We start from the raw sequence: 22026 nt of genomic DNA on the forward strand, positions 1-22026 counted from the left end.
CCTTTCCATATCTCAAAATAACAAGTTAACGTATCTTTCGGACCATAAGGCGCACTTAAAACTTTTTCATATCTCAAAAATGGAACAAGACAGTGTATTTGGCAGACCATAAGGCGCACTTGAAACCTTTTCATATCTTAAAAATGGAACAAGTTAGCGTGTTTTTCGGACCATAAGGTGCACTTAAAACCTTTCCATGTCTCAAAAATGGAACAAGTTAGCCTATTTTTCGGACTATAAGGCGCACTTAAAACCTTTTCATATCTCAATAATGGAACAAGTTAGCCTATTTTTCTGACCATAAGGCGCACTTAAAATCTTTTCATATCTCAAAAATGGAACAAGTTAGCCTATTTTTTCAGACCATAAGGTGCACTTAAAACCTTTTCATATCTCAAAAATGGAACAAGTTAGCCTATTTTTCGGACCATAAGGCGCACTTAAAACCTTTTCATATCTTAAAAATGGAACAAGTTAGCGTGTTTTTCGGACCATAAGGTGCACTTAAAACCTTTCCATGTCTCAAAAATGGAACAAGTTAGCCTGTTTTTCGGACCATAAGGTGCACTTAAAACCTTTCCATGTCTCAAAAATGGAACAAGTTAGCCTATTTTTCGGACTATAAGGCGCACTTAAAACCTTTTCATATCTCAATAATGGAACAAGTTAGCCTATTTTTCTGACCATAAGGCGCACTTAAAATCTTTTCATATCTCAAAAATGGAACAAGTTAGCCTATTTTTCGGACCATAAGGTGCACTTAAAACCTTTTCATATCTCAAAAATGGAACAAGTTAGCCTATTTTTTGGACCATAAGGCGCACTTAAAACTTTTTCATATCTCAAAAATGGAACAAGTTAGTGTATTCGGCAGACCATAAGGCGCACTTGAAACCTTTTCATATCTTAAAAATGGAACAAGTTAGCGTGTTTTTCGGACCATAAGGTGCACTCAAAACCTTTCCATGTCTCAAAAATGGAACAAGTTAGCCTATTTTTCGGACTATAAGGCGCACTTAAAACCTTTTCATATCTCAAAAATGGAACAAGTTAGCCTATTTTTCGGACCATAAGGCGCACTTAAAACCTTTTCATATCTCAAAAATGGAACAAGATAGCCTATTTTTCGGACCATAAGGCGCACTTAAAACCTTTTCATATCTCAAAAACAACAAGTTTGCCTATTTTTCGGACCATAAGGTGCACTTAAAACCTTTTCATATCTCAAAATAACAAGTTAACGTATCTTTCGGACCATAAGGCGCACTTAAAACTTTTTCATATCTCAAAAATGGAACAAGTTAGTGTATTTGGCAGACCATAAGGCGCACTTGTAACCTTTTCATATCTTAAAAATTTAACAAGTTAGCGTGTTTTTCAGACCATAAGGTGCACTTAAAACCTTTCCATGTCTCAAAAATGGAACAAGTTAGCCTATTTTTCAGACTATAAGGCGCACTTAAAACCTTTTCATATCTCAATAATGGAACAAGTTAGCCTATTTTTCTGACCATAAGGCGCACCTAAAATCTTTTCATATCTCAAAAATGGAAAAAGTGAGGCTATTTTTCGGACCATAAGGTGCACCTAAAACCTTTTCATATCTCAAAAATGGAACAAGTTAGCCTATTTTTCGGACCATAAGGCGCACTTAAAACCTTTTCATATCTCAAAAATGGAACAAGATAGCTTATTTTTCGGACCATAAGGTGCACTTAAAACCTTTTCATATCTCAAAATAACAAGTTAACGTATCTTTCGGACCATAAGGCGCACTTAAAACTTTTTCATATCTCAAAAATGGAACAAGTTAGTGTATTTGGCAGACCATAAGGCGCACTTGAAACCTTTTCATATCTTAAAAATGGAACAAGTTAGCGTGTTTTTCGGACCATAAGGTGCACTTAAAACCTTTCCATGTCTCAAAAATGGAACAAGTTAGCCTATTTTTCGGACCATAAGGTGCACTTAAAACCTTTTCATATCTCAAAAATGGAACAAGTTAGCCTATTTTTCTGACCATAAGGCGCACTTAAAACCTTTTCATATCTCAAAAATGGAACAAGATAGCCTATTTTTCGGACCATAAGGCGCACTTAAAACCTTTTCATATCTCAAAAATGGAACAAGATAGCCTATTTTTCGGACCATAAGGCGCACTTAAAACCTTTTCATATCTCAAAAATGGAACAAGTTAGCCTATTTTTCGGACCATAAGGTGCACTTAAAACCTTTTCATATCTCAAAAATGGAACAAGATAGCCTATTTTTCGGACCATAAGGCGCACTTAAAACCTTTTCATATCTCAAAAATGGAACAAGTTAGCCTATTTTTCGGACCATAAGGCGCACTTAAAACCTTTTCATATCTCAAAAATGGAACAAGTTAGCCTATTTTTCGGACCATAAGGCGCACTTGAAACCTTTTCATATCTTAAAAATGGAACAAGTTAGCCTATTTTTCGGACCATAAGGCGCACTTAAAACCTTTTCATAATATATACACCTATATATATATTGTCTTATATGTGACCATGTGTGCTGGCATTCTGTGTCGATTTGATTAGTTTTGTTGTTTTTTTGCACCATGACAAGGGGAGGTTGTTTGCATTGGGTCGTATAAGTAAATGCTGCGCTTCGTCGCCTTCAAATCTCGATGGTTGGTCAAGGGCCTGAATTTTTCACGTTGTCCACAAGATGGTGACAAAGTAGCAGTATATAAACTGACTTTTTTTTAAATGAATTGAGTTATTAAACTCCAGACGTCTCGTCTTGCGGGCCAAACTGGAGACGGCGGCGGGTCGCACTCGGCCCACGGGCCGTAGCTTGGACAATCCTGGTAACTTGGACAGCCCTGGTGTGTCTTGGTGTCAAGAGGTGGGCCCAAGGAGGATGGAGGTGAGAATGTTGGGCAGGTGAACACAACATTATTTCAAAAGCAGCTCATCCGTGGACAGCTGATGAAATATTGACAGTCTCCGCATGAAGAAGAATGTTCACACACACACACACACACACACACACACACATGCAAGCACACACACACACACACACACACACACACACACACACACACACACACGCACAGTGGAGTCCAGTGCTCATCATTTAGACATGACAGTTGAGGAGGTCGGAGCAGAATAACAAAGTTTGGAAAAAAAAGGCATATTTTTCTTGGAATCCCTACAGGTTAGTTGCTATGCAGCGTCGCCATGGCAACCGGCTTCATCTACTACACCTGGCTGTGATCTGCCGGTGCTCTCAGGTGTATCACGGCGCGCGCGCGCGCGTGTGTGTGTGTGTGTGTGTGTGTGTGTGTGTGTGCGTGTGTGTGTGTGTGTGTGTGTGTGTGTGTGTGTGTGTGTGTGTGTGTGTGTGTGTGTGTGTGTGTGTGTGTGTGTGTGTGTGTGTGTGTGTGTGTGTGTTAAAAACAGCCAAGGAAATGCAGGAAAGGATGATGATGATGATGATGATGAGAGGTGAGGAAGAGGAAGATGGGATGCATTGAAGGAGGAGAAAAGAAGTCCAATTAGCTCCGCCTCCTCCCAGGTGGCCTTGTTATCCTGGGCGGCGTGTCAGGAGAGCTTTTACAAGGAGATGAAGACAGACGAGCAGCAGAAGGTTCCGGAGAACATCTCCACACATACTTTTCCTACATTACAGTCCAAAACAACAAGTTAGCCTTTTTGTCGGACCATAAGGCGCACTTAAAACCTTTTCATATATCAAAAACAACAAGTTAGTGCGTTTTTTGGACCATAGGGCACGCTTGAAACCTTTTTATATCTCAATAATGGAACAAGTTAGTGTATTTGTCGGACCATAAGGCGCACTTAAAACCTTGTCATATCTCAAAATCAACAAGTTAGTGCGTTTTTTGGACCATAAGGCACGCTTGAAACCTTTTTATATCACAATAATGGAGCAAGTTAGTGTATTTGTCGGACCATAAGGCACACTTAAAACCTTTTCATATATCAAAAACAACAAGTTAGTGTATTTTTTGGACCATAAGGCACACTTAAAACCTTTTCATATATCAAAAACAACAAGTTAGTGTATTTTTTGGACCATAAGGCACACTTAAAACTTTTTCATATCTCAAAAATGGAACAAGTTAGTGTATTTGTCGGACCATAAGGCGCACTTGAAACCTTTTCATATCTCTAAAACAACAAGTTAGTGTATTTGTCGGACCATAAGGCGCACTTGAAACCTTTTTATATCACAAAAATGGAACAAGTTAGTGTATTTGTCGGACTATAAGGCGCACTTGAAACCTTTTCATATCTCAAAAATGGAACAAGTTAGCATATTTTTTGGACTATAAGGCGCACTTAAAACCTTTCCATGTCTCAAAAATGGAACAAGTTAGCCTATTTTTCGGACTATAAGGTGCACTTAAAACCTTTTCATATCTCAATAATGGAACAAGTAAACCTATTTTTCTGACCATAAGGCGCACTTAAAATCTTTTCATATCTCAAAAATGGAACAAGATAGCCTATATTTCGGACCATAAGGCGCACTTAAAACCTTTTCATATCTCAAAAATGGAACAAGATAGCCTATTTTTCGGACCATAAGGCGCACTTAATACCTTTTTATATCTCAAAAATGGAACAAGATAGCGTATTTTTCAGACCATAAGGCGCACTTAAGACCTTTTTATAAAATAAAAATGGAACAAGTTAGCGTATTTTTTGGACCATAAGGCGCACTTAAAACCTTTTCATATCTCGAAAATGGAACAAGTTAGCGTATTTATTGGACTATCAGGCGCACTTAAAACCTTTTCATATCTCAAAAATGGAACAAGTTAGCCTATTTTTCGGAACATAAGGCGCACTTAAAACCTTTTCCAATCTAAAAAACAACAAGTTAGCGTATTTTTCAGACCATAAGGCGCACTTAAGACCTTTTTTATATCATAAAAATGGAACAAGTTAGCGTATTTTTTGGACCATAAGGCGCACTTAAAACCTTTTCATATATCAAGAACAACAAGTTAGTGTATTTTTTGGACCATAAGGCACGCTTGAAACCTTTTTATATCACAAAAATGGAACAAGTTAGTGTATTTGTCGGACCATAAGGCGCACTTGAAACCTTTTCATATCTCAAAAATGGAACAAGTTAGCATATTTTTTTGGACTATAAGGCGCACTTAAAACATTTTCCTATCTCAGAAATGGAACAAGTTAGCGTGTTTTTCAGACCATAAGGCGCACTTAAAACCTTTTCATATCTCAAAAATAACAAGTTAGCGTATCTTTCGGACCATAAGACGCACTTAAAACCTTTTCAAATCTAAAAAATTGAACAAGTTAGCGTGTTTTCCGGACCATAAGGCACACTTAAAACTTTTTCATATCTCAAAAATGGAACAAGTTAGTGTATTTGTCAGACCATAAGGCGCACTTGAAACCTTTTCATATCTCTAAAACAACAAGTTAGTGTATTTGTTGGACCATAAGGCGCGCTTGAAACCTTTTTATATCACAAAAATGGAACAAGTTAGTGTATTTGTCGGACCATAAGGCGCACTTGAAACCTTTTCATATCTCAAAAATGGAACAAGTTAGCATATTTTTTGGACTATAAGGTGCACTTAAAACATTTTCCTATCTCAGAAATGGAACAAGTTAGCGTGTTTTTCAGACCATAAGGCGCACTTAAAACCTTTTCATATCTCAAAAATAACAAGTTAGCGTATCTTTCGGACCATAAGACGCACGTTTTTTACTTGCAAATCGTTTTATTAATTAAAACATTTTTTTATACTTGTGAATCTTTTTTCACTTGCAAAAAATTGTTTTTAATACTTGCAATTGTTTTAATTTAATTGAAGAAAATAGTTTTCTTTTAAATTAAAAAAATGTTTTTATCCTTGCAAATTGTTTAAAAAATGTTATACTTGTGAATCTTTTTGTTTTACTTGCAAAAACAATTGTTCATACTTGCAATTTAATTGAAGAAATTTTTTTATTTTTTTTTTACTTGCAAATCGTTTTATTTAATCAAAGAAAATTGTTTTCATCCTTGCGAATTGTTTAAATACATCTTTTATACTTGTGAATATTTTTTACTTGCAAAAAATGTTTTTCAGTCTTGCAATTGAAGGAAATAGATTTTTACTTGCAAATCGTTTTTTTGCATGAAGAAAATTGTTTTGTTTGTTTTTACTTTCTAATTGTGTTTTATTGGTAAACAATTGTTTTTCATATTTGCACATTTTTTTTATGTAATTGAAGAAAAGTTGTTTTTTACTTGCAACTTGTTTTTTTTAATTGACAAAATGTTTATACTTGTGAAGCTTTTTTTCACTTGCAAAAAATAGTTTTTCATACTTGCAATTGTTTTAATTTAATTGAAGAAAACATTTTTTTTTTTACTTGCAAATAATGTTTTTCAGTCTTGCAATTGAAGGAAATAGATTTTTACTTGCAAATCGTTTTTTTTTGCATGAAGAAAATTGTTTTGTTTGTTTTTACTTTCTAATTGTGTTTTATTGGTAAAAAAATTGTTTTTCATATTTGCACATTTTTTTATGTAATTGAAGAAAAGTTGTTTTTTACTTGCAACTTGTTTTTTTTTTATTGAAAAAATGTCTATACTGGTGAAGCTTTTTTTCACTTGCAAAAAATAGTTTTTCATACTTGCAATTGTTTTAATTTAATTGAAGAAAAAAAAAATTTTACTTGCAAATCGTTTTATTTAATTAAAGAAAATAATTTTTATCCTTGCGAATTGTTTAAATACATTTTTTTATACTTGTGAATCTTTTTTACGTGCAAAAAATTTTTCAGTCTTGCAATTGAAAAAATAGATTTTTACTTGCAAATCTTTTTTTTGCATGAAGAAAATAGTTTTTGTTTTTACTTTCTAATCGTGTTTTATTGGTAGAAAATAGTTTTTCATACTTGCAATTTTTTTAATTTAATTGAAGAAAAGTTGTTTTTTACTTGCAAATCGTTTTATTAATTAAAACATTTTTTTATACTTGTGAATCTTTTTTCACTTGCAAAAAATTGTTTTTAATACTTGCAATTGTTTTAATTTAATTGAAGAAAATAGTTGTTTTTAATTAAAAAACTGTTTTTATCCTTGCAAATTGTTTAAAAAATGTTATACTTGTGAATCTTTGTTTTACTTGCAAAAACAATTGTTCATACTTGCAATTTAATTGAAGAAATTTTTTTTTTTTTTTACTTGCAAATCGTTTTTTGCATGAAGAAAATAGTTTTTGTTTTTACTTTCTAATCGTGTTTTATTGGTAGAAAATAGTTTTTCATACTTGCAATTTTTTAATTTAATTGAAGAAAAGTTGTTTTTTACTTGCAAATCGTTTTATTAATTAAAACATTTTTTTATACTTGTGAATCTTTTTTCACTTGCAAAAAATTGTTTTTAATACTTGCAATTGTTTTAATTTAATTGAAGAAAATAGTTTTTTTTTTAATTAAAAAAATGTTTTTGTCCTTGCAAATTGTTTAAAAAAATGTGTTATACTTGTGAATCTTTTTGTTTTACTTGCAAAAACAATTGTTCATACTTGCAATTTAATTGAAGAATTTTTTTTTTTTTTTTTACTTGCAAATCGTTTTATTTAATCAAATAAAATTGTTTTTATCCTTGCGAATTGTTAAAATACATCTTTTATACTTGTGAATCTTTTTTACTTGCAAAAAATGTTTTTCAGTCTTGCAATTGAAGGAAATAGATTTTTACTTGCAAATCGTTTTTTTGCATGAAGAAAATTGTTTTGTTTGTTTTTACTTTCTAATTGTGTTTTATTGGTAAACAATTGTTTTTCATATTTGCACATTTTTTTATGTAATTGAAGAAAAGTTGTCTTTTACTTGCAACTTGTTTTTTTTAATTGAAAAAATGTTTATACATGTGAAGCTTTTTTTCACTTGCAAAAAAATAGTTTTTCATACTTGCAATTGTTTTAATTTAATTGAAGAAAATGTTTTTTTTTTTTACTTGCAAATAATGTTTTTCAGTCTTGCAATTGAAGGAAATGGATTTTTACTTGCAAATCATTTTTTTGCATGAAGAAAATTGTATTGTTTGTTTTTACTTTCTTATTGTGTTTTATTGGTAAAAAATTGTTTTTCATATTTGCACATTTTTTTATGTAATTGAGAAAAGTTGTTTTTTACTTGTAACTTGTTTTTTTTAATTGAAAAAATGTCTATACTTGTGAAGCTTTTTTCACTTGCAAAAAATAGTTTTTCATACTTGCAATTGTTTTAATTTAATTGAAGAAAATATTTTTTTTTTTTACTTGCAAATCGTTTTATTTAATTAAAGAAAATAGTTTTTATCCTTGCGAATTTTTTAAATACATTTTTTATACTTGTGAATCTTTTTTACGTGCAAAAAAATTTTTCAGTCTTGCAATTGAAAAAATAGATTTTTACTTGCAAATCGTTTTTTTGCATGAAGAAAATAGTTTTTGTTTTTACTTTCTAATCGTATTTTATAGGTAGAAAATAGTTTTTCATACTAGCAATTTTTTTTAATTTAATTGAAGAAAAGTTGTTTTTTACTTGCAAATCGTTTTATTAATTAAAACATTTTTTTATACTTTTGAATCTTTTTTCACTTGCAAAAAATTATTTTTAATTTTTCTAATTGTTTTAATTTAATTGAAGAAAATAGTTTTTTTTTTAATTAAAAGAATGTTTTTATCCTTGCAAATTGTTTAAAAAATGTGTTATACTTGTGAATCTTTTTGTTTTACTTGCAAAAACAATTGTTCATACTTGCAATTTAATTGAAGAAAATATTTTTTTTTTACTTGCAAATCGTTTTATTTAATCAAAGAAAATTGTTTTTATCCTTGCGAATTGTTTAAATACATCTTTTATACTTGTGAATCTTTTTTACTTGCAAAAAATGTTTTTCAGTCTTGCAATTGAAGGAAATAGATTTTTACTTGCAAATCGTTTTTTTGCATGAAGAAAATGTTTACTTTCTAATTGTGTTTTATTGGTAGAAAATTGTTTTTCATATTTGCACATTTTTTTATGTAATTGTAGAAAAGTTGTTTTTTACTTGCAACTTGTTTTTTTTTAATTGAAAAAATGTTTATACTTGCGAAGCTTTTTTTCACTTGCAAAAAATAGTTTTTCATACTTGCAATTGTTTTAATTTCATTGAAGACATTTTTTTTTTTTTACTTGCAAATAATGTTTTTCAGTCTTGCAATTGAAGGAAATAAGATTTTTTACTTGCAAATCGTTTTTTTGCATGAAGAAAATAGTTTTTGTTTTTACTTTCTAATCGTATTTTATAGGTAGAAAATAGTTTTTCATACTTGCAATTTTTTAAATTTAATTGAAGAATTGAAGCAAATCGTTTTATTAATTAAAACATTTTTTTATACTTGTGAATCTTTTTTCACTTGCAAAAAATTGTTTTTAATACTTGCAATTGTTTTAATTTAATTGAAGAAAATAGTTTTTTTTAATTAAAAAAATGTTTTTATCCTTGCAAATTGTTTTAAAAAATTTGTTATACTTGTGAATTTTTTTGTTTTACTTGCAAAAACAATTGTTCATACTTGCAATTTAATTGAAAAAAATATATATTTTTTTTACTTGCAAATCGTTTTATTTAATCAAAGAAAATTGTTTTTATCCTTGCGAATTGTTTAAATACATCTTTTATGCTAGTGAATCTTTTTTACTTGCAAAAAATGTTTTTCATCTTGCAATTGAAGGAAATGGATTTTTACTTGCAAATCGTTTTTTTGCATGAAGAAAATTGTTTTGTTTGTTTTTACTTTCTAATTGTGTTTTATTGGTAAAAAATTGTTTTTCATATTTGCACATTTTTTTATGTAATTGAAGAAAAGTTGTTTTTTACTTGCAACTTGTTTTTTTTAATTGAAAAAATGTTTATATTTTTTTCACTTGCAAAAAATAGTTTTTCATACTTGCAATTGTTTTAATTTAATTGAAGAAAATATTTTTTTTTTTACTTGCAAATCGTTTTTTTTAATTAAAGAAAAAAGTTTTTATCCTTGCGAATTGTTTAAATAAATTTTTTTAATACTTGTGAATCTTTTTTACGTGCAAAAAAAATTTTCAGTCTTGCAATTGAAAAAATATATTTTTACTTGCAAATCGTTTTTTTGCATGAAGAAAATAGTTTTTGTTTTTACTTTCTAATCGTGTTTTATTGGTAGAAAATAGTTTTTCATACTTGCAATTTTTTTTAATTTAATTGAAGAAAAGTTGTTTTTTACTTGCAAATCGTTTTATTAATTAAAACATTTTTTCATACTTGTGAATCTTTTTTCACTTGCAAAAAATTGTTTTTAATTGTTCCAATTGTTTTAATTTAATTGAAGAAAATCGGGTTTTTTTTCATTAAAAAAAAGTTTTTATCCTTGCAAATTGTTTAAAAAAATGTGTTATACTTGTGAATCTTTTTGTTTTACTTGCAAAAGCAACTGTTCATACTTGCAATTTAATTGAAGAAAATATTTATTTATTTTTACTTGCAAATCGTTTTATTTAATCAAAGAAAATTGTTTTTATCCTTGCGAATTGTTTAAATACATCTTTTATACTTGTGAATCTTTTTTACTTGCAAAAAATGTTTTTCAGTCTTGCAATTGAAGGAAATAGATTTTTACTTGCAAATCGTTTTTTTGCATGAAGAAAATGTTTACTTTCTAATTGTGTTTTATTGGTAAAAAATTGTTTTTCATATTTGCACATTTTTTTATGTAATTGAAGAAAAGTTGTTTTTTACTTGCATCTTGTTTTTTTTAATTGAAAAAATGTTTATACTTGCGAAGCTTTTTTTCACTTGCAAAAAATAGTTTTTCATACTTGCAATTGTTTTAATTTAATTGAAGACATTTTTTTTTTTTTACTTGCAAATAATGTTTTTCAGTCTTGCAATTGAAGGAAATAAGATTTTTTACTTGCAAATCGTTTTTTTGCATGAAGAAAATAGTTTTTGTTTTTACTTTCTAATCGTATTTTATAGGTAGAAAATAGTTTTTCATACTTGCAATTGTTTTAATTTAATTGAAGAAAATAGTTTTTTTTAATTAAAAAAATGTTTTTATCCTTGCAAATTGTTTTAAAAAATTTGTTATACTTGTGAATTTTTTTGTTTTACTTGCAAAAACAATTGTTCATACTTGCAATTTAATTGAAAAAAATATATATATTTTTTACTTGCAAATCGTTTTATTTAATCAAAGAAAATTGTTTTTATCCTTGCGAATTGTTTAAATACATCTTTTATGCTAGTGAATCTTTTTTACTTGCAAAAAATGTTTTTCATCTTGCAATTGAAGGAAATGGATTTTTACTTGCAAATCGTTTTTTTGCATGAAGAAAATTGTTTTGTTTGTTTTTACTTTCTAATTGTGTTTTATTGGTAAAAAATTGTTTTTCATATTTGCACATTTTTTTATGTAATTGAAGAAAAGTTGTTTTTTACTTGCAACTTGTTTTTTTTAATTGAAAAAATGTTTATATTTTTTTCACTTGCAAAAAATAGTTTTTCATACTTGCAATTGTTTTAATTTAATTGAAGAAAAAAAATTTTTTACTTGCAAATCGTTTTATTTAATTAAAGAAAATAATTTTTATCCTTGCGAATTGTTTAAATAAATTTTTTTATACTTGTGAATCTTTTTTACTTGCAAAATGATTTTCAGTTTTGCAATTGAAGAAAATAGATTTTTACTTGCAAATAGTTTTGTTTTTGCATGAAGAAAATAGTTTTGTTTGTTTTTACTTTTTAATCGTGTTTTATTGGTAGAAAATAGTTTTTCATACTTGCAATTTTTTTAATTTAATTGAAAAAAAGTTGTTTTTTACTTGCAAATAGTTTTATTAATTAAAACATTTTTTTATACTTGTGAATCTTTTTTCACTTGCAAAAAAATGTTTTTAATTGTTCCAATTGTCTTAATTTAATTGAAGAAAATAGTTTTTTTTTTATTAAAAAAATGTTTTTATCCTTGCAAATTATTTTTAAAAAAAAGTGTTATACTTGTGAATCTTTTTGTTTTACTTGCAAAAACAATTGTTCATACTTGCAATTTAATTGAAGAAAATATTTTTTTTTTTTACTTGCAAATCGTTTTATTTAATCAAAGAAAATTGTTTTTATCCTTGCGAATTGTTTAAATACATCTTTTATACTTGTGAATCTTTTTTACTTGCAAAAAATGTTTTTCAGTCTTGCAATTGAAGGAAATAGATTTTTACTTGCAAATCGTTTTTTGCATGAAGAAAATGTTTACTTTCCAATTGTGTTTTATTGGTAGAAAATTGTTTTTCATATTTGCACACTTTTTTATGTAATTGAAGAAAAGTTGTTTTTTACTTGCAAATAATGTTTTTCAGTCTTGCAATTGAAGGAAATAGATTTTTACTTGCAAATCGTTTTTTTGCATGAAGAAAATTGTTTTGTTTGTTTTTACTTTCTAATTGTGTTTTATTGGTAAAACATTGTTTTTCATATTTGCACATTTTTTTATGTAATTGAAGAAAAGTTGTTTTTTACTTGCAACTTGTTTTTTTTTAATTGAAAAAATGTTTATACTTGCGAAGCTTTTTTTCACTTGCAAAAAATAGTTTTTCATACTTGCAATTGTTTTAATTTCATTGAAGGATTTTTTTTTTTTTACTTCGTTTTATTTAATTAAAGAAAATAGTTTTTATCCTTGCGAATTGTTTAAATACATTTTTTATACTTGTGAATCTTTTTTACGCGCAAAAAAATTTTTCAGTCTTGCAATTGAAAAAAATTGATTTTTACTTGCAAATCGTTTTTTTGCATGAAGAAAATAGTTTTTGTTTTTACTTTCTAATCGTATTTTATAGGTAGAAAATAGTTTTTCATACTTGCAATTTTTTTAATTTAATTGAAGAATTGAAGCAAATCGTTTTATTAATTAAAACATTTTTTTATACTTGTGAATCTTTTTTCACTTGCAAAAAATTTTTTTTAATACTTCCAATTGTTTTAATTTAATTGAAGAAAATAGTTGTTTTTTTAATTAAAAACATGTTTTTATCCTTGCAAATTGTTTTAAAAAATGTGTTACACTTGTGAATCTTTTTGTTTTACTTGCAAAAACAATTGTTCATACTTGCAATTTAATTGAAGAAAATATTTTTTTTTTTTACTTGCAAATCATTTTATTTCATCAAATAAAATTGTTTTTATCCTTGCAAATTGTTTAAATACATCTTTTATACTTGTGAATCTTTTTTACTTGCAAAAAATTGTTTTTAATTGTTCCAATTGTTTTAATTTAATTGAAGAAAATATTTTTTTTTTAATTAAAAAAATGTTTTTATCCTTGCAAATTGTTTAAAAAAATGTGTTATACTTGTGAATCTTTTTGTTTTACTTGCAAAAACAATTGTTCATACTTGCAATTTAATTGAAGAAAATATTTTTTTTTTTTACTTGCAAATCGTTTTATTTCATCAAAGAAAATTGTTTTTATCCTTGCGAATTGTTTAAATACATCTTTTATACTTGTGAATCTTTTTTACTTGCAAAAAATTGTTTTTAATTGTTCCAATTGTTTTAATTTAATTGAAGAAAATATATATTTTTTAATTAAAAAAATGTTTTTATCCTTGCAAATTGTTTAAAAAAATGTGTTATACTTGTGAATCTTTTTGTTTTACTTGCAAAAACAATTGTTCATACTTGCAATTTAATTGAAGAAAATATATATATTTTTTTTACTTGCAAATCGTTTTATTTAATCAAAGAAAATTGTTTTTATCCTTGCGAATTGTTTTAATACATCTTTTATACTTGTGAATCTTTTTTACTTGCAAAAAATGTTTTTCAGTCTTGCAATTGAAGGAAATAGATTTTTACTTGCAAATCGTTTTTTTGCATGAAGAAAATGTTTACTTTCTAATTGTGTTTTATTGGTAAAAAATAGTTTTTCATATTTGCACATTTTTTTATGTAATTGAAGAAAAGTTGTTTTTTACTTGCAACTTGTTTTTTTTAATTGAAAAAATGTTTATACTTGCGAAACTTTTTTTCACTTGCAAAAAATAGTTTTTCATACTTGCAATTGTTTTAATTTAATTGAAGAAATTTTTTTTTACTTGCAAATAATGTTTTTCAGTCTTGCAATTGAAGGAAATAGATTTTTACTTGCAAATCGTTTTTTTGCATGAAGAAAATTGTTTTATTTTTACTTTCTAATTGTGTTTTATTGGTAAAAAATTGTTTTTCATATTTGCACACTTTTTTATGTAATTGAAGAAAAGTTGTTTTTTACTTGCAACTTGTTTTTTTTAATTGAAAAAATGTTTATACTTGTGAAGCTTTTTTTCACTTGCAAAAAATAGTTTTTCATACTTGCAATTGTTTTAATTTAATTGAAGAAAATATATTTTTTTTACTTGCAAAAAATGTTTTTCAGTCTTGCAATTGAAGGAAATAAGATTTTTACTTGCAAATCGTTTTTTGCATGAAGAAAATTTTTACTTTCTAATTGTGTTTTATTGGTAAAAAATAGTTTTTCATATTTGCACATTTTTTTATGTAATTGAAGAAAAGTTGTTTACTTGTAACTTGTTTTTTTTAATTGAAAAAATGTCTATACTTGTGAAGCTTTTTTTCACTTGCAAAAAATAGTTTTTCATACTTGCAATTGTTTTAATTTAATTGAAGAAAATATTTTTTTTTTACTTGCAAATCGTTTTATTTAATTAAAGAAAATAGTTGTTATCCTTGCGAATTGTTTAAATACATTTTTTTATACTTGTGAATCTTTTTTACTTGCAAAATATGTTTTTCAGTTTTGCAATTGAAGGAAATAGATATTTACTTTTTAATCGTTTTGTTTTTGCATGAAGAAAATAGTTTTGATTGTTTTTACTTTTTAATCGTGTTTTATTGGTAAAAAATTGTTTTTCATACTTGCAATATTTTTTTTTATTTAATTGAAGAAAAGTTGCTTTTTTACTTGCAAATTGTTCTTCTTTTTTTTTTACTTCCTTATAATAATCGGTGGTGAGTAAAAATATTTTGTGTGTTTGTGGACTTTTGGCAGTAATTTCACTTCACACCTTTGGTGACAACTCAACTATTTGGCAGGGATGACGTCAGAGGCAGCAGGGGGCGCCACACGCACACACGCGCACACACACACACACACACACACACACACACACACACACACACACACGCACACACACACACACGCACACACACACACACACACACACACACAGTACTTTGCATATATTAAGACTTTATACAGGACATTTTTTCATGACAAGCGGGAAAACAACAAGAGCCTTTCCAAGATGGCCGCCGCGTCAATCAAACTTCCAGCCGTTTGTGAGCGGGGGGAGGGGGGGGGGGGGGGGGTGGGGGGGGGGCTCTTAAAGGGCCAGTGCATCTTCCATGTGAGGTGTTGCAATACGTCTTCTTAAAGTCACAGTGCTCAATAATTCACTTCCACAGTTCAAGTCAAGGCCAGCCCTCCTGTTGCATGCTGGGAAGGCGGCCCGGGACGCCGACAGCTCGCCCGGCAGGCGAAGGGAAGGAAGGCGGCGCTCTGACCCTTCTTGCCACGCCGGCGTCTGAAGCGGGACCGGAAGAGGCGGGGCTTGGAAGGCGGACGGAGGCCACCTGCTGGGCGTCGGCCTCACGGCGGTCCGTGATGTGCAGCGCGAGGTGGGAGGAGCTTATGCTTGCTAGTGGGTTCTACTCTTCCTGGTGGGAGGAGCGAAGTACCTGTAACTGGGAAGGAAGGCGGGTGTCAGAGTCCATCTTGTAAAATAGTGGGGGCGGGCACGATCGAGGGGGGGCGTGAGAAAACTTCAAGCTAGGTGGCATGTAAGTGCCAGCAACTCATAGAGTGGTTTGTACAGGATAATAAATAAATAATATCAGGTTCTCAATCCTATTTTAATTTAGATGGGCAAGGAAATAAAGTATGTCCCCCAAATGGGGGGCGTGAGAAAACAGTACAAGCTAGGTGGCATGTAGATGCCAGCAACTCATAAAGTGGTTTGCACAGGAAAATAAATAAATAATATCAGGTTCTCAGTCATATTTCAATATAGGGGGGGGGCGTGGAAATAAAATATGTCCCCCAAGGGGGGGTGTGAGAAACTAATATAAGCTAGGTGGCATGTGAGTGCCAGCAACTCATAAAGTGGTTTGTACAGGAAAATTAATAAATAATATCAGGTTCTCAGTCATATTTCAATTTAGGGGGGGGCGTGGAAATAGAATATGTCCCCCAAGGGGGGGTGTGAGAAACTAATATAAGCTAGGTGGAATGTAGGTGCCAACAACTCATAGAGTGGTTTGTACAGGAAAATAAATAAATAATATCAGGTTCTCAAACCTATTTCAATTTAGGGGGGCATGGAAATAAAGTATGTCCCCCAAATGGGGGGCGTGAGAAAACAGTACAAGCTAGGTGGCATGTAGGTGCCAGCAACTCAGAGTGGTTTGTACAGGAAAATAAATAAATAATATCAGGTTCTCAGTCATATTTCAATTTAGGGGGGGCATGGTAATAAAATATGTCCCCGAAGGGGGGGCGTGAGAAACTAATATAAGCTAGGTGGCATGTAAGTGGCAGCAACTCATAAGAGTGGTTTGTACAGGAAAATACATAAATATCAGGCTCTCAATCATATTTCAATTGGGGGGCAAGGAAATAAAGTATGTCCCCCAAATGGGGGGCGTGAGAAAACAGTACAAGCTAGGTGGCATGTAGGTGCCAGCAACTCAGAGTGGTTTGTACAGGAAAATAAATAAATAATATCAGGTTCTCAGTCATATTTCAATTTAGGGGGGGGCGTGGAAATAAAATAAGTCCCCCAAGGGGGGGGGGGTGAGAAACTAATATAAGCTAGGTGGCATGTGAGTGCCAGCAACTCATAAAGTGGTTTGTACAGGAAAATGAATAAATAATATCAGGTTCTCAATCCTATTTCAATTTAGGGGGGCATGGACATAAAATATGTCCCCGAAGGGGGGGCGTGAGAAACTAATATAAGCTAGGTGGCATGTAAGTGGCAGCAACTCATAAAGTGGTTTGTACAGGAAAATTAATAAATAATATCAGGTTCTCAATCCTATTTCAATTTAGGGGGGCATGGACATAAAATATGTCCCTGAAGGGGGGGCGTGAGAAACTACTATAAGATAGGTGGCATGTAAGTGCCAGCAACTCATAAAGTGGTTTGTACAGGAAAATAAATAAATAATATCAGGTTCTCAATCCTATTTCAATTTAGGGGGGCATGGACATAAAATATGTCCCCGAAGGGGGGGGCGTGAGAAACTAATATAAGCTAGGTGGCATGTAAGTGGCAGCAACTCATAAAGTGGTTTGTACAGGAAAATTAATAAATAATATCAGGTTCTCAGTCATATTTCAATTTAGGGGGGCGTGGTAATAAAATATGTCCCCGAAGGGGGGGCGTGAGAAACTAAATATAAGCTAGGTGGCATGTGAGTGCCAGCAACTCATAAATTGGTTTGTACAGGAAAATTAATAAATAATATCAGGTTCTCAATCCTATTTCAATTTAGGGGGGGCATGGAAATAAAGTATGTCCCCCAAGGGGGGCGTGAGAAAAAAAATTGAGCAGGATTGAGCTAAAGAAAGTCACATTAGTTGGATGTGTAGTTTTTAGGAGTGTGAATCTAAACGGTTCCATTTGCTTCCTGGGTGATGATTCCATTCATAATCAATTCTCACAACGTTTTATTTGGTCAAATCATCTGAATTAAACTTTTTCAAAACAGGTTTCAGATTAAAAAAATTTTTTTTTTAAATCGTTCTGGTCCTAAAACGTCTTTTTTTTCTTTATTAACTTTTTTTTAATCATTTTTGAAAATCATGAATCGATTTAGAATTGAGATGGATGAAAGACAAATTGCGATTCTGACGTGAATTCAATAGTTTTGCAGCCCTCATCAAAAGCTGTCAGACGTGGAAGAAGAAGATCTTCCTCTGGTCAACACTGACACCTGCTGGACGCGCGCAGTACTGCAGCCTGGCGATAAACTCATAGACATGTTCTAAGAGTACGCAGCATGGAGCGCTACTGCCTACTGGCGCTGACGAGACGCGGGGCCGCCATCTTGGAGTGGTGATCCGTGCAATTCATTTGGCAGGAGCAATGAACTGTCATTCATCTTACCTCACTGAATACCACTGATTTTCACACGCTTTTTTGTCATACGTGTAGCTATGATGCAGGACACATGTTTTATTATTCATAGTTTGCTTAACAGTAATAGAATATTCTTATATGCTAGAAGTGACCAAATCAAAACTGGGAATATAATCCCAGAGAAGGGGAAAAATAGTCAGCTATTTTGAAGTTGAAGAAACAATATGATGAGGTTATATATACATGCTACATAAACAATGTATGAATACAGGGCCGGCCCGTGGCATAGGCGGTATAGGCAAATGCTAAGGGCGCCGTCCATCAGGGGGCGCCACGCCAGTGCCACAAATGTTGGAGAAAAAAAAAAAAAAAAAGTTGGTACTATTATTTCTAAATACAAAAAAATAATCCCACGTTAATTAAAATGCAAAGTAAAGCCTATTTAATAGAAATATTATTTGTTACAATATTACGCCCCCCCCCCCCCCCCCCCCCCCCCGCACGGTGCGCCCCCTCCCTTCCCGTATCATGACTCTTTTTGGACGTCACCACATCAAAAAATCAACACAAGATGTCAAAACGGCCAAAACTGTCAGGTGCCCAGGGAAGAAAAAAGAGAAAAGAAGAGGAGGAGAAACGAGAAAAGACAGAGGTAGCAGGTTGGTAACGTTAGCCTACATGAAATTATTGGTCTGTTACAGAATGTGATAGTAACCTGGCTTTTTAGCATTAAGCTAATGTTACATGATTCGGCAATTGCTAATCAATAAATAGCTAGTTCTGTTTTAACGTCGGGTTAATATTGTGGAGGGGGCTAAATTGTTATGGAAAATAATAATGTAACGTTAGGTAATTACAGTACTCCCACCTTACATTCCTTGTATTAGATCTTTTAAGCAGGTGTTTTTTGTTTACATTGTTATTGCCTTCTGGTTAGCTAATGTTTGCCCTGCAGGTAATAGTCACTTTTCCACCCCTTTATATATTAGGTATAGTTGTAAGTAAAAAAAAAAAAAGGTCAAAGACAAAGCTATTCGGGTTCTTGTGAGTATATACACTTCACTGCCGATGTGGGGGGGGGCTCCACCTAAAATCTTACCTAGGGCGCCAGATTGGTTAGGGCCGGGCCTGTATGAATACATTATATATCTATATATCTATAGACTGTATCTCTGTTGCTGCAGCAGAGTTTATTCTATCTTGACACTTTGTATTGATATTTTCTATTACATTCTTCCCTTTAATGATCATGTCTACAGTGATTGTTTTATATGTATTTTTTTATGTATGTCGCTTTGGATAAAAGCGTCTGCCAAATACTCAAACATAAACATATATAAACACCTGAAAGTCTTTATATCAGCTAAAACCACCAATCTGTTTCACTGGATTCAGAATAAAAGCAAATTCTGTCTTACCCAACAATGTTAGTATTTGAATATTGTTACTTGAAGACTTATACATGTTTAAATGTAATTAATTTCATTGACAAGACATTCTATTATGGTCATACTCTTGTTTGCTAGCGGCTAGGATTTCAGTACTATTGAAGATCTTTGCTCCTTCTCAACTCTGTGCTAATATTCTTTTCACAAAATACAACCAATAGTACGTTCATGTTAAATATTACTTGTGAAAAGTAATCCCCCCATTCCTATTTTCAACAGTCCGCTCATTTGAGCAGGAAAACGCTGAACACCATCTTTGTTTTCTACCTGTCAACTGTCAGTTTAGCATCTTTGTTTTCTACCTGTCAACTGTCAGTTTAGCATATTTGTTTTCTACCTGTCAACTGTCAGTTTAGCACCTTTGTTTTCTACCTGTCAACTGTCAGTTTAGCATCTTTGTTTTCTACCTGTGAACTGTCAGTTTACCATCTTTGTTTTCTACCTGTCAACTGTCAGTTTAGCATCTTTGTTTTCTACCTGTCAACTGTCAGTTTAGCATCTTTGTTTTCTACCTGTCAACTGTCAGTTTAGCATCTTTGTTTTCTACCTGTCCACTGTCAGTTTAGCATCTTTGTTTTCTAGCTGTCAACTGTCAGTTCAGCATCTTTGTTTTCTACCTGTCAACTGTCAGTTTAGCATCTTTGTTTTCTACCTGTCAACTGTCAGTTTAGCATCTTTGTTTTCTACCTGTCAACTGTCAGTTTAGCATCTTTGTTTTCTACCTGTCAACTGTCAGTTTAGCATCTTTGTTTTCTAGCTGTCAACTGTCAGTTTAGCATCTTTGTTTTCTACCTGTCCACTGTCAGTTTAGCATCTTTGTTTTCTACCTGTCCACTGTCAGTTTAGCATCTTTGTTTTCTACCTGTCAACTGTCAGTTTAGCATCTTTGTTTTCTACCGGTCAACTGTCAGTTTAGCATCTTTGTTTTCTACCTGTCAACTGTCAGTTTATAATCTTTGTTTTCTAGCTGTCAACTGTCAGTTTAGCATCTTTGTTTTCTACCTGTCAACTGTCAGTTTAGCATCTTTGTTTTCTACCTGTCAACTGTCAGTTTAGCATCTTTGTTTTCTACCTGTCAACTGTCAGTTTAGCATCTTTGTTTTCTACCTGTCAACTGTCAGTTTAGCATCTTTGTTTTGTACCTGTCAACTGTCAGTTTAACATCTTTGTTTTCTACCTGTCAACTGTCAGTTTAGCATCTTTGTTTTGTACCTGTCAACTGTCAGTTTAGCATCTTTGTTTTGTACCTGTCAACTGTCAGTTTAGCATCTTTGTTTTCTAGCGGTCAACTGTCAGTTTAGCACCTTTGCTTTCTACCTGTCAACTGTCAGTTTAGGCTGCTCGCCAGCTCCTCATCACCACTTCAAGATGGCGGCCCAACTTCTCACGTCACAGCAGCCAATGCTGCGTCTACTTATAACATGTCTATGGAGGAGACCTACCAGGGTGTGTCTCTGAAGTACAGCACCAGTGGAGAAGGAGGAGGAAGAAGGAAAGGAAGATGGAGAAGAAGAAGATGGAGAAGACCTACCAGGGTGTGTCTCTGAAGTAAAGCACCAGTGTTTCCACTCCTGGTCATGCAGCGGAGAAGACAAGAGGACAGAGGAGGTGTTAGCGCCCCCTGAGGGCTACAAGAGGAGGTGTTAGCGCCCCCTGAGGGCTACAAGAGGAGGTGCTAGCGCCCTCTGAGGGCTACAAGAGGAGGTGTTAGCACCCCCTGAAGGCTACAAGAGGAGGTGTTAGCGCCCCCTGAAGGCTACAAGAGGAGGTGTTAGCGCCCCCTGAAGGCTACAAGAGGAGGTATTAGCGCCCCCTGAAGGCTACAAGAGGTGTTAACGCCCCCTGAAGGCTACAAGAGGAGGTGTTAGCGCCCCCTGAAGGCTAAAAGAGGTGTTAGCGCCCCTGAACGCTTCAAGAGGAGGTGTTATTGCCCCCTGAAGGCTACAAGAGGTGTTAGCGCCCCCTGAAGGCTACAAGAGGAGGTGTTAGCGCCCCCTGAAGGCTACAAGAGGAGGTGTTAGCGCCCCCAGAAGGCTACAAGAGGAGGTGTTAGCGCCCCCTGAAGGCTACAAAAGGAGGTGTTAGCGCCCCCTGAAGGTGACAAGAGGAGGTGTGAGTGCCCCCTGAAGGCTACAAGAGGAGGTGTTAGTGCCCCCTGAAGGCTTCAAGAGGAGGTGTTAGTGCTCCCTGAAGGCTACAAGAGGAGTTGTTAGCGCCCCCTGAAGGCTTCAAGAGGAGGTGTTAGTGCCCCCAGAAGGCTACAAGAGGAGGTGTTAGTGCCCCCTGAAGGCTTCAAGAGGAGGTGTTAGTGCCCCCTGAAGGCTACAAGAGCAGGTGTTAGTGCCCCCTGAAGGCTACAAGAGGAGGTGTTAGTGCCCCCTGAAGGCTTCAAGAGGAGGTGTTAG

At 32.4% G+C, this 22026-nt stretch overlaps 1 protein-coding gene across 6 annotated transcripts in view; it reads right to left on the minus strand.

The window, feature by feature from the left end:
* Nucleotides 1-15393: 15393 nt before the first annotated feature.
* Nucleotides 15394-22026, minus strand: part of LOC133574737 (uncharacterized) — a 37808-nt gene continuing 31175 nt past the window's right edge. For 5 of the 6 annotated variants that reach the window (XM_072912052.1, XM_061926982.1, XM_061926979.1 and 2 more), the window contains one exon: nt 15394-15774. In XM_072912052.1, the coding sequence (XP_072768153.1) occupies nt 15680-15774 (95 nt within the window). In that variant the 3' untranslated portion in view covers nt 15394-15679. Of the gene's footprint in view, nt 15775-21152; nt 21193-22026 lie in introns of all 6 variants that reach the window. The other variant, XM_061926981.1, reaches the window with a different exon arrangement.

The sequence above is a fragment of the Nerophis lumbriciformis genome, linkage group LG32 (assembly GCF_033978685.3).
Source record: "Nerophis lumbriciformis linkage group LG32, RoL_Nlum_v2.1, whole genome shotgun sequence".
Classification (NCBI taxonomy): Eukaryota; Metazoa; Chordata; class Actinopteri; order Syngnathiformes; family Syngnathidae; genus Nerophis; species Nerophis lumbriciformis.